The sequence below is a fragment of the Enhydra lutris genome, unplaced genomic scaffold (assembly GCF_002288905.1).
Source record: "Enhydra lutris kenyoni isolate GAN:26980312 unplaced genomic scaffold, ASM228890v2 scaffoldscaffold5, whole genome shotgun sequence".
Classification (NCBI taxonomy): Eukaryota; Metazoa; Chordata; class Mammalia; order Carnivora; family Mustelidae; genus Enhydra; species Enhydra lutris.
The window spans coordinates 8,491,158-8,505,204 of record NW_019154089.1 but is presented as its reverse complement, the minus strand read 5'-3'; the positions used below and the strand labels follow the sequence as shown (position 1 = coordinate 8,505,204).

Here is a 14,047-nt window from a genome sequence, read left to right as displayed (position 1 = left end):
ATTAGACATCTATTGCTATAAGAAATAGCAATGATTTTCCAAGCATCTTCTTGAGGGGAAAAAAAAAAACCTCTTTAAATAGAATACAGAAGTCTGTACAAAGAGAAAGAAAAATATAAAACAAAGAGAAGCAAAATGTCTCTGTATGGAGGAACTGAGAAACTCAGAGCCCTATCTACTCTACCCCTCCCAATGCCTTATTTGACAGTTACCCAGTCAAACTATTGCAAATTAAGAAAGTTAAGTTCTAATTCTGATTCTACCAGTAATTAGTTGGTGTATTCAAACAAATCACTTATTGATCTGACTAGGTCATTTTTATTATACGTAAAGTGAGCAAAATAGACTAGATCATTAAATGCCTCTCAAATGTTAGTGCGTCTTGGAATCACTCTGAGAATTCTTCAAATTGTAGATCCCTGTGCCATATCTCTAGAGAATACAAAATTTGCCAGGTCCGCAGTAATTCTGGTGTACGTGGTTAGAGGACTACACATTGAGAAATCTTGGACTGGATATCCTCTAAGGCCTCTTTCTTTAGGCTGTCACCATTCTCAAACTTCTCCTTACCCACACCACCTCCTCTATCACATCTCCTTTGAACTCCTCTAGTGGTTTACTTTCACCACATTTTTTCTCTAATCAGCATTATTAATGAACAAGTATCATAACAAACAGGGGTCCTAGGCCATCAAAAGTAAGCTTCATCCTACCGTCCTGATTAGATAACTGGCAAACTAGCTAAATGTTAAATGTCAGGACTAAAAATAGGCTGTTACATGTTTAAAATAACATGATCACTAGTTAGCTTGGGGTTTTGCTATTTTTACTAAAGGAAAGGCAGAGACAAGTGGCCAGAAGTTGAAGGGGGAATTACTTAAACGAAGAGGCTGCCAAATGAGGTGAGAACCTATAAAGAAGCCAGGAGATGGCATAATCAGTTCAACATACATCAAGGGGTCTCTGAATTATATGAAAAATTTTAGTCTAAATATTCAGAACTTCCCAGACACATTTTAGTTTTGAGTTGTCGCATACTTATACCCAGAACTGTGATGCTACATGTCATAGATTAATATGACTTGTCATAAAGATCAAATTAAGAGAAGTTTTTCTATTTTATAACTTTTTCCTAAAATACAGCATACACACAGAGAAGTTTGCATATATGTACTGTAAAGTTTGATGGGTTTCACAGACTTACTATACCCATCTAACCAGCATTCAGATAATGAAACAGAACAAATACCAATAGTACCTAGTACTAGTATCTAGTACCTAGATAACTTCCTCTCATAATGCTTTCTAGTTAATAGCCCCTCCCTAACTAGTACATCCACTATGGTGATTTTCGTCATAGATTAGTTTTGCCTAGCTTTGTATTAAATATAAGTAATGTTAAATGTACTCTATTGTGTCTGAGTCCTTATGTGAGATTTATAAATACTGTTGCATGTAACTGCACATTGTTGATTCTCACTGCTATATAGCACTCCAATGAATGAATGTGCCACTATTTATTAATCCATTCCACTGTTGATGGGCATTTGGATTATTTCTTATTTGGGGTTATTATCCAAATGCTGCTATAAACATTCTAGCAAACATCTTTTGATGAACATATGTACACACTACAGTTGGATATACTCTTGGAAGTGGAATTGCTGGGTCTCCATGGTCCAGGGAAATGGAATTGCTGGGTCTCTTTCAACCTCAGTGAAATTTCTAGGGAGGGGCCCAGTGATATGAGAGATATACTTCCTAAAGAAAAGAATAAGTTGTTGCATCAGGCTCGTCCTACAACCAAAAAAGACGCACGATGCCTAATGGGCCTTTTTAGATTTGGGAGTCAACATTTTTCATTTGAGTGCACTACTCCAACCCATTTACTCAGTGCCTAAAGGCTACTGGTTTTGAGGGAGCCTCAGAATGAGAGAGTGTTCTACAACAGGTCCAGGGTACTATGCAAGATGCTCTGCCACTTGTACCATAATATCTAGAAAATTGAATGGTGCTTTAAGTGTCATTGAGAGATATATATGTTGTTTGGATCCTGTAGGTGAATCACAGTACAGGTCCTTAGGATTTTGGAGCAAATCTTTAGCATTTTCTGTGAATAACTACTCTCTTTTTGAGAAACAGTTTTTGGTCTGCTACTGGGCCTTCATAGAGACTGAATATTTAACCATGATACACCAAGTTACAATGAGACCTGAGCTGCCAACCATGAATTATACACAATCTGATGTACCAAGCCACAGAGTTGGCTGTGCAGAACAGCACTGCATTTTCAGATAGAAATGATATGTATGGAATTGAGCTCGAGCCCCAAAGGCAAGAGTAAGTTAGATGAGGATGTGGTCCATATGTCCATTGTCCGTACTACTGCTACACTATCTTTTCTCTCCCAGACTGCACCTTTGGCATTATGGGGAGTTCTCCACAATCAGCTGATTGAGGGGGGAAAAAAGCTCAGACTTGGTTCACAGATGGTTCTACATGATATGCAGGCAACACTTGGACCTACAGCTCCTTTCTATGACATCCCTGAAGGAAACTGGTGAAGATATATCCTCCCAGTGGGTAGAACTTCAAGAAAAACATCTCACTGTTCACTCTGTTATAAGTGGCCAGATACATGATTATATATTGATTCACTGACTGTGGCCAATAGTTTGGCTGGATAGTTAGGGATGTGGAAGGGACAGGACTGGAAAATTGATGACGAGAGATTTAGTAAAGAAGTATATGGGTAGACCTCCCTGAATGGGCAAAAAACATCTGTGTTTAGATTTGTGTCCCCTGAAATACTCACCAAAGGGTGGTCTCAACAGACAAAGACTTTAATAATCAAGTAAATAAGATGACCCATTCTGTGCCTCTTTCTCCAGCCACCTCTGCTATCACCCAATAAGCTAACAAAAAAAAGTGGCCATGGTGGCAAGGATGGTGGTTATTCATGAGCTCAGCAACTCACTAAAGTCAACCTGGCTATAGCCACTGGTGAGTATTCAGTTTGTTAGCAGCAGAGACCAACACCAAATCGCCAGTATGGCACTATTCCCTGGAGTGATCAGCCAGCTACCAGGTGGTGGGTTGAATACCTTGAACAATTTTCATCATGGAAGGGACAGCATTTTATTCTTACTGGAATAGGCACTTATTCTGGATATGGATTTCCCTGTCTTGCATGCAATGCTTCTGCCAAAAGAACCATCCAAAGACTTAGAAAATACTTTATCCACCATTATGTTATCTCACATAGCATTTCTTCTGATCAAAGAACCCACTTTAGGGACGCCTGGGTGGCTCAGTTTGTTAAGCAGCTGCCTTCGGCTCAGGTCATGATCCCAGCATCCTGGGATTGAGTCCCACATCAGGCTCCTTGCTCAGCAGGGAACCTGCTTCTCCCTCTGCCTCTGCCTGCCTCTCTGCCTACTTGTGATCTCTCTCTCTCTCTGACAAATAAATAAATAAAATCTTTAAAAAAAAAAAAAAAAAAGAACCCACTTCACACGAAAGAAGGTGACAAGAGGCCCAAGCTCATGGAATTCACTGGTCTTTCTATGTTCCCCACCATCTTGAAGCAGCTGACTTGGCAGAACAGTGGAATGGCCTTTTGAAGACTCAGTTAAAGCACCCTGTAGGCAGCAATACCTTGCAGGGCTGAAACAAGGTTCTCAGAGTCTTGTATATGCCCTGAATCAGCATTCAATATATGGTGCTATTTCTCCCACATCCAAGATTCACAGGTCCAGGAATCAAGAAGTGGAGATGGAAGTGAGATCATTCAATATCATCTCTAGTAATCTACTAGAAAAACTTTTTTGCTTCCTGTTTCCATGACAGGCCTTGCTCTGCTAGCCTAGAGGTCTTAGTTCCAAAGGGACAATGCTTCCACAGAGAGACAGCAATGATTCCAATGAACTGGAAGGTAAGACTGCCACCTGGCTGCTTTGGGCTCCTCAGGCCTCTGAATAACAAGCAAAGAAGGGAATCACTATGCGGGCCAGGATGACTGATCCTGACCACTCAAGTGAGATTTTCCCTGCAATGGAGGCAAGGAAGAGTATGTCTGGAATACAGGAGATTCCTTAGGACATCCCTTAGTATTATTATGCCCTGAGATTAAGGTCAATGGAAAATTACAACAACCCAATCCAACCAGGACTAAGGGCCCAGACCCTACTGAAATGAGGTTGATAGTACCCCACTAGCTTAAGAACTATGACCAGCTGAGGTTCTTGCTGAAGGAAGAGGGAATATGAAATGGAGGAAGGTAGTTATAAATACCAGTTATTTCTACCTAACTAGTTTAAGCAAATACCTGTTTGCTTCCCTCTCTTATTCCTATAACAACTAACATAAAATGTATTAATAATTACTCTCTATCATAGTATTTGAGTCACAGGATATCAAGAAAAAGAATAAATACCACCCAAGGATTTTGCATCCTCTTCTGGGGAAGGAATTAGCACATTTTGGGTTGTATATAGGATAGGACAGCTGTATTATGTTAGAAGTATAACTTTGTTACTTTCTTTATTTACAGATTAATTGTGGTTTAAGGACATGTGTATGAATACATAGTTGACATGAAGTAGACTGTGATGGTTAGTTGTATATGTCACCTTGATTAGGCTATATTAACCAATTAAATTAAATACTAATTTTGGTGTTGCTGTGAAGGTTACTTGTAGATAAGGTTAACATCTATAATAATAGACTTTAAGCAAAGGAGATTATCCTTGATAATGTAGGTGGACCTCATCCAATCAGTTAAAAGGCCTTAAGAACAAAACCAAAGTTTCTCAGAGAAAAAAGAAAATTCCTCCTAAGGACTGCATCATTAACTCCTGCTCAAGAGTTTCCAGCCTGCCCTACAGTTTTCAGCCAGACTCTACAGCTGCCTAAGTCAATGCTTTGAAATAACCCTCTGGTTCTACTTTTTTGGGAAAACCTTGATACGGCATCTACTATTCCCTACCACCATGCTAATGTCACCAGAGATAAGAGATAGAAAAAAGTCTATTATGTGGTCCCTGTCTTTGAAAACTTCCTAACCTGAAGAATATGATAAGTCAGTATTATGAATTATGTGAGGTAGTAATATCTTAGTAAATGTCAAATGAGTAGCACTGAATTAAGTACTTAAGGAACTTAGGAAAAAAGACAACTTTTGTGGACTTAGGGAGTGCTCAGGGTAGGCTCTGTGTCAGAAATGGGGACAAGGATCAAAAGTAGACAGTTTAGGTGGATTGAAGTTGTACATAACCTATTAAATTTCAACTGCTTCATTGCCTGCTTACTCATAAAATGTTCCCAGGCTCCAATGACTAATCAGACATTCTGTCTGATATATAATCAGGAGAACAGAAAAACCTAAACTTGGGAGTGTAAAAGCCCCAAAAGAGAGAATTCCTCTCTACTACCAGCAGTAGAATCTTGGACAAACTGCATACTAATTTAAGCTCCAGATTCTTCACATATAAAATGAGGATAATAGTACATATCTGCCTATTATAAAGTCGTAGTGAGAAATAAATGAGATAAAATAAGATATTTGGCTTGGTGCCTTTTACAGAGCAAGTACTCAACCAACAATAAGTGAATGCAAAAATATATAAAGAATATCTTCACAAAGAATTCTACTAAAAATGAAACCCAACAACAATGAATTTCAAACAGTTGTAAGAAAAGGTATCCTAGATAAATACATTTAGATCAATGGCATAAGCTAACTTTTTGAAAGATTAAATATCTGACATTCAAAAAAATATTTTACTCAGGTTCTAAAACCTAACCAAACTTCTTGTAATTGTATAAGAATTCCTAGAATACAATTTGTAAGTGGACTTCCTGTGTGCATAAGGAATTTATAATGAAAAAATATTTTCTATCATCCAAAAAGTAGGCTCTGGATTCATATTATAGTACCTTGAGGAATATCTTTGGGTGGGGAATATTTCTTCTTCTTTACAATAACATTACTTTCACTTTTCATTTGTCTAGTTCCTGGTGTTGCTCTAATAATACAACATATTTCTGATATATCTGAAGGAATCTGAAAAAGAAAAAGAAAAGCAGACAGCACATAATTCTTCCAGGTATTGTATTTGTATGCTGTTTTATTTCAAAGGCATATCATTTCAACATCCATATTTCATACATATTAATGATAGAAAGCATTTATGAAATGCTTACTCCACTCTAGACACTAATGAAATGGTTTTTAAACATTTGCTTATTTAATACAAACAAGAACCAGACAGGGAAGATTATATCATCCCCATTTGTAAAATGAGGAAAATTATGTTCAGAGAATTTGGATATCTTATTTAAGGACATAGAGAGCGTAATGATAAGAGTTGAGATTCAAGCACTCCAAAGTGCAAGAACAAGCTTACATGATTTACTGAATTAAAATATAAACTTATTTTAATTCTGAGCCATATACTAGATTTCCTTGGTTTCCCAACTCAATGAATTTTGACAACCACCAATCAAACACACAGACTTCAGAATAAAGAAATAAGTGTCTTGGAGCTCCTGAGTGGCTCAGTGGGTTAAAGCCTCTGCCTTCGGTTCAGGTCGTGATCCCAGGGTCCTGGGATCGAGCCCCGCATCGGGCTCTCTGCTTGGCCCTGAGCCTGCTTCCCCGCCCCCCCTCTGCCTGCCTGTGATCTCTGTCTGTCAAATAAATAAATAAATAAAGTCTTTAAAAAAAAAAAAAAGAATAAAGAAGTAAGTGTCTTCCAAAAGTGACATATCTTGTTTCTTAGAACTCAAATAGACATATGTATTTACCGAGGGCTCCTCCCACTGTAAGTAAAGCCTATATAGAAACAACTTCTACTTTAAAATTCATATCTTCTTCTGTGATGGGCATCTGATATTTTTCTGCCCAGCATCATTTCTATTCTTCCAGTACGGAACAGTACCAGAGTTTTCTTGGGAGAATCTACACATTCTCCCAGCCTGCAGACCACTCCTTTCTTATGGTTCAGGTGGAGCTGATAATACTTCTGAGCACCAAGAGGCCTTAAAACCCAGCCCAGCCAATCACTATATGCTATGTGCCTGGGCACAGTGACTGGCTCAGACAAGAACATTTTAAATGGGTCAGGAGGAAGAAGGGAATTCTGCAACATGAGATTCTGGTACTAAGCCAAAATCCTTAAGGGAGCAAAAGCGGTCTGAGAGTGATACCCAACCCTAGCTATAGCTTTTGTAGTAGAAAAAGATACATATCCTCTTACGAGGATGGGATCCCCATTATAGGCACATAGGATTCTTATCAAGTAGGAGCAAGGAAATAAATGATCAGGGTCAGAATCAGAGTCATTCTTCAAGATTCAGCTCAGAACCGTTCGAAGCAGAAATAATGGGCAAAATACAGTTCACTTCATCCTCTCATGTTATTATAACAACAATAAAGGAAGTAACAAATTCATAAGAAATCAAGCTACCATGTGTAAGACTGTACAGGAATATCAAAGAGGGGAGTTAAGCCCCCAGAACATCCAATATCAGAAGTGCCAAATCAGAATAGAATAACAATGTATGAAATGATTAAAGAAATAACTATTGAAATCTCATGGATGAGCAAACAAGAAACTATCTGGACTGAAAAGCAGATGTGAAAAAGAAACAACTAGAATACCTTGAAATGAAAAATAAAATTGTTGAATACAAAATTTAATGGAAGCCTTAAGCAGCAAAGTGGGCACAACTAAAGAATTACTGATGATATTACCCAGAATACAACAAATAAATGAAAAATATTAAAGAGAGTTTGAAAGATACAGAGGATAGAAATATGTCTAACATATGTTAATTATCATCCCAGAGAGAATAAAACAGATAATAGCTGAGAAATTTCCCAAACTGATGAGAAACATGAGTGCACACATTCAGAAAGACTAATATCCCAAACAACATTACAATGAAAAACCAACAGGGGTGTCTAGGTGGCTCAATCAGTTAAATATCCAACTCTTGATTTTTGGCTCTGGTCATGATCTCAGGGTCTTGAGATCAAACCCCACATTTGGTTCTGCGTTTAGCAGGGATTTTTTTTCCCCCCTCTCTCTTTCTCTCTCCCTCTCCCTCTGGCCCTCCCCCTGCACTTTCTCTCTCTCTCCAAAGTAAATAAATAAATCTTTAAAAAATAAAGAACAGGGGAACCTAGGTGGCTCAGTGGGTTAAGTGTCTGCCTTTAGGTCAGGTCATGATCCTAGGGGACTGGGATTGAGATCCATATCAGGTTCCCTACTCGGTGAGGAGTCTGCTTCTCCTTCTCCCCACCTCCCCTGCTTGTTCTCTCACTCCCTCTCTCTCAAAAATAAGTATAATCTTAAAAATAAATAAATAAAAATAAAAAGTAAAGAACAAAAAGCCAACAGCAAATAAAATATTAATCTCTTTATGTATACACTCCAGTGAAATTATAGCACACCCACAATAAGAACTTTAAAAAATCCAGAAAATAAAAAGGTATTTCAGTCCCTAAGACCACCTCAGACTCAATGATTTGCCAAAGGACTCACAAGATTCAGAAAAGCTGGTATAGTCACAGTCAAGGCTTATTACACAATAAGATACAGACAAAAATCAGCAAAGGGAAGAGGCACATAGGTGAGAGTCCAGGAGAAAAAGTATACAGAACTCAATGCAGATAATAAGCTTCCAGTTGTCTTCTCCTAGTTGAGTCACATGGATAACATTTAGTTTTCCCATGTGCAAAGTGTTGCCAACATGAAGAGCCCAGTAAACCTTGATTCAGACCCATCTCCTAGAGTTCAAACTGATACAAAGGTTGCCCAAAGCCTTAAGCATGAAAAACAGGTATTTAGCATAAATCACATTTAGTATAAACTATATGGTATAGCACAGGACATACAAAGCCACTCTTTTTTTTTTTTTAAAGATTTTATTTATTTATTTGACAGAGAGAGAGAGATCACAAGTAGGCCGAGAGGCAGGCAGAGAGAGAGAGGGAAGCAGGCTCCCCGCCAAGCAGAGACCCGATGCGGGACTCGATCCCAGGACCCTGAGATCATGACCTGAGCCTAAGGCAGAGCCTTAACCCACTGAGCCACCCAGGCGCCCCTACAAAGACACTCTTATTAGGCAGGATACTCCAAGGGGTCATAACTCTTACAAAGGTCTCCTTACATCTCAACAATGAGAAAACAACATAATTAAAAAATGGGCCAAAGACCTTACCAGACACCTCACCAAAGATATACAGATGCCAAGTAAGTATATTAAACAACGCTCCACATCTTATTTCCTAATCAGGGAGATGCAAATTAAAACAACAATTGGAGGGGCGCCTGGGTGGCTCAGTGGGTTAAAGCCTCTGCCTTCAGCTCAGGTCATGATCCCAGGGTCCTGGGATCGAGCCCTGCATCGGGCTTTCTGCTCAGCAGGGAGCCTGCTTCTTCCCCTCTCTCTCTCTGCCTGCCTCTCTGCCTACTTGTGAAATCTGTCTGTCAAATAAATAAATAAAATCTTTATAAAACAACAATTGGATACTACTACATACCTATTAGAATGGCCAATATCTAAAATACTGACAATAATAAACCTTTATCCAAACCCACAGGATGCACAATACCAAGAGTGGACCCTAAGTTAAACTGTGGAATGTGTGGGGTGATTGTAATGTGCCAATGCAGGTTTATCCTTGGTTTAAAAAAAAAAAAAGTGCTCCTTGGTGAATGATGTCAGTGATGGTGGTGGCTATGCATGTACTGAAGCAGTGGGCTATAAGAAATCTCTGCATGTCTCTCTCTATTTTGCTGTAAATCTAAAATTTCTCTAAAAATTAAGAAAATCATTTTTAAGAAAGTAAAAGTACACAAAAATACATACCATGTTAACAACAGTTAAAAGAAAGCAAGAGTAGCTATATTAATACCAGAAAAAGTAAATTTCTGTGCAAAGAACATTACCAGGAATAAAGAAGTTCCTTCATAATGAAGGATCTTGAATTAATCAAAAAAAAAATAACAATCCTAAACCATATTAACTGTTTACACACCTAGTAACAGAGCCTCAAAATATATATAAAACAAAAAGGATAGAAATGAAATGAGAGAGGGGCGCCTGGGTGACTCAGTCAGTTAAGCATCTGACTTTGGCTCAAGTCATGATCGCAGGGTCCTGGGATTGAGCCCCATGTCGAGCTCAGCAGGGAATCTGCTTCTCCTTCTGCCCCTCCCCCAGCTCATGCTCTCTCTCTCAAATAAATAAGTAAGATAAAGTAAAAAAGAAATTAAAGGAGAAATGGACAAACCCACCCTTACAGTCTGGTATTTTAATACCTCTTAATAATTGATAGACTAAGTAGGCAAAAATCAGCAAAGATATAATTGACTTGAACATTACCACCAACCAACCTGACATGACTGATACTGTAGACCATTCTACTAAAAAAAAGGAAAATATGCATCATTCTCAAGTATACACAGAACATTTACCAAAATAAACCAAATGAATTATAAAACATGTCTCACTAAAGGCATACATACAAGGCATACGAAGAACGGCCATAGACCACAATGGGATTATATTAGAAATTAGTAACAGAAAGATCTCTGAAAAATTTCCAAATATGTGGACAAGAAATTGCGTACTTCTAAAAAGGCCATGGATCAAAGAATAAATACACAGAGATAGGCTCTGTGAGAGGAAATAGGCTCTGTGAGAGGGTGATAAAAGGTTAACTGACTTAATAAGGGCAAGGTCCTAATCTGAAAGTGCTGGTGCCCTTTTAAGAGGAGGAAGAAACACCAGAGGACTTTAATACTTCATGCAAAGAGAGAAAAGGCCATATGAAGTCATAGCAAGAAGGTGGACATCTCCAAGCCAGAAGAGAGCTCTTCTGGGACCTGAGTAGGTTAACACCTTGGTCTTGGACTTCCTAGCCTCCAGGACTATGAGAAAATAAATTTCTGTTATGTAAGCCAACCAGTCTATCATATTTTATTGTGGAAAACCAAAGAGACTAATATAATGATCAATACACACACACACACACACACACACACACACACACACACACATTTCTCTACTCAGATATTGAAATTGAGAATACCACTTATATACAGTATCAATAATATGAAACACTATCATCAGGAGGGAAATAATGATATCAAGTAGGAATAATGACCCAAACAGTGAAAACTATAGAATTTGTACAGAAATTAAAGAAGAGCCAAAAAATGGATAGCTATACATTGTGTTTGGGTTGGAAGACTCAATATTGTCATGATATCAATTATTCCCAAATTAAGCTGTAGATACAATGTAATCCTAATCAAAATTCCATCAGGATTTTTTTTTTTGTAGAAATCAACAAGCTGATTCTAAAATTCATATAGAAATGCAAAGGACCTAGAATAACCAAAACAAATGAAAAAGAAAAACAAAGTTAGAGGCTAACCCTAACTAATTTCAAGAATTATTATAGTGCTTCATTATTCAATACTGTGTGGTACTTGCACAAATATAGACAACAGTAAAACCTTATACAAGCTTGTACAAATACATGGATTACCTTTTTTCAACAAAGGTGGAAAAGCAATAGAGTGGAGAAAGAATAACCCTCAACTAATGTTGCTAGAATAATTGAATGTCTATATGGAAATAAATAAATACACTGGAATCCATACTTCACACCAAAAGTAAAAAATTAACTCACAGTTATTAGTGTAAAATTTTAAAACTTATGGAAGAAAACGTAGGAGAAAATCTTTGTGACCCTGGGTTAGGCAAAGATTTCTTAGATATGACAACAAAAGCATACCCATGAGAAAAATAAACAAAAAACTTACAAGTTGGACTTCATCAAAATTAAAAATGTATGTTCTTTAAGTGACACCATTTTGTAAGAAACTACAGACTTTATGATTCCATTTATAACAAATGTCCAGAAAAAGTTACTCTAGAGACAGAAAGTAGACTAGTATTTGCCTGGGGCTGGGCATGAGAACAGGGCTTAACTGTAAATAAGTGTGAAGGATTTGGAAAATGTTCTAAAACTGATATAGGTAATTACTGTACTATTCCATAAACTTACTAAGAATTACAGAATTGTAAACTTGAAATGGGTGAATTTTATGATATGTAAGATAAATAAAGCATTTTTTTCATGTTTTAAAAAAGGCAGTGGAGTGGATAAAAAAACAAGGTATGGACCGGGATAATATCTTTCAAAGTATATATATATCTGATAAAGGATTTGCATCAAGAATATATAAAGAACTCTTAAAATTCTACAATAAGAAAATAAACAATTTTCTTAAAGTGCAAAAGATATGAACAGGTATGTCACCAAAATAAATACATAGATAGGCAAATAAACAGATGAAAATGTGATCAACATTATTGGTCATTAGGGAAATGCAAATTAAAACCAGAGTAAGATATCACTTCATACTAATTGGGAAGGTTAAGATTAAAAGACTGTACTAATGGTTAAGATTAAATTAACTAAAGGTTAAGATTATAAGTGTGACAGGACTAAATGAAGATGAAATGTAGATGTAGAGAAACTACAAGTCTCAAACATTGTTGGTGGAAATGTAAAATGGTACCACCACTTTGGAAAACAGTTTGGAAATTTCTTAGGTACTTACCCAACAGGAAAGGAAATATATAACCTTACAGTTAAAGAAGAAATTATTCTGATAATTAGTATTACAGTAAGATTTTTATTCAAGATTATTGTAATAGGGTTCACTCACATATTGTACAGATGAAACTAATGTAACACTGTATATCAATCATACTTTTAAAACAAAGATACACTATATGTTGGCTAATTGAATTTTAAATGTTAAATTAAAAAGAAAAGAAACCTTTATTCACACACACAAAAAGACACATGATAAGGTATTGAAATAGAGGAGAGAAATTTGGCTCAAATCCAAATATAGCAAATACAGCCAGGGATGCACAGCTGATCAGCAGAATGGGTGTCAGTTATTGAAATATTACGGGAGGAGACATCAAGCGCAAAGAGATTCTTATTAAATTGACCTTGTGATATAGTAATTTTTTTTAAGGTTTATTCATCTATATTTGTTTGAGAGAGAGAGCGAGAACATGAGCCAGGGGAGGAGCAGAGGTAAAGGGAGAGAAAGAGAAAATTTCCAGCAGACTCCAGGCTGAGCACGAGCCCGATGCGGGGCTTGATCTCAGGACTCTGAGATCATGAACCCAAGCTGAAATCGAGAGTCAACCAGTCAACTGACTAAGCCACCCAGGTGCCCTGATATTGAAATTTTCAAAAAGAAGTATCTATTTGTTTTTCATCCCCATTGTTAGCACGAGGCTCCTAAAACCCTTGGAATTTCCTAAGTGATAAGAACCATAAGGGTGTTTTTGCTAATGTGATAAAACTTTAGGAATGCACCTAAGGAAGGGAGCTCCTTGCCAGGGGAACTAATTCTGGATTACAGGGTTGGATCAGGCCTGAGCCATAACCTCCAGGTAGGGGAGAGGAGATAGAGGTTTACTAGGTTGCCAATGGCCAATGATTTAATCAAACATACCTATGTAATGAAGCTGTTACCGGCTATATTCCAAGACCTTACCTTTACTGCTCACCTGCTTGTAGCCACCAACCTTTGTCCCACATTTCCCCTTTAGCTCTTTCTTCCAGTTTATCTCTTAACCCAGGCAAAGACCTCGCATCCTGTGATGGGAACCAAACTATCTCTCAAGAAATAACGACTACCTGAAGGAAAAGCTCCCAAGGCTCAGACCCCCAGACCAGTTTGAGCATCTCCCTCTCCTCTGATTTATGTCTGTACAGATAAACTATGGAATGACTCACGTAATGACAGTTACCTTTACCTCATCATAATACTAAAATCTCTGCCCAAGAAGGAGCACCAGCCTCATTTGCACAACATACAATGTATATATGTATGTACGATCCATGTATAGCTCCTTGCCCTTTCCCCATACCTTGCCCTATGCATTTCTTCCACGTGGCTATACCTGAGTTATATTCTTTTACAATATACCAGTA

The 14,047-nt window shown here is 37.5% G+C and overlaps 1 protein-coding gene across 1 annotated transcript in view; it reads right to left on the bottom strand.

Moving 5' to 3' along the window:
- Positions 1 to 372: 372 nt before the first annotated feature.
- LOC111141063 (meiotic kinetochore factor) overlaps positions 373 to 14,047 on the bottom strand; it is an 84,228-nt gene continuing 70,553 nt past the window's right edge. The window contains 3 exon segments of the mRNA XM_022493392.1: positions 373 to 432; positions 571 to 638; positions 5,938 to 6,064. Coding sequence (XP_022349100.1) covers positions 373 to 432; positions 571 to 638; positions 5,938 to 6,064 — 255 coding nt within the window.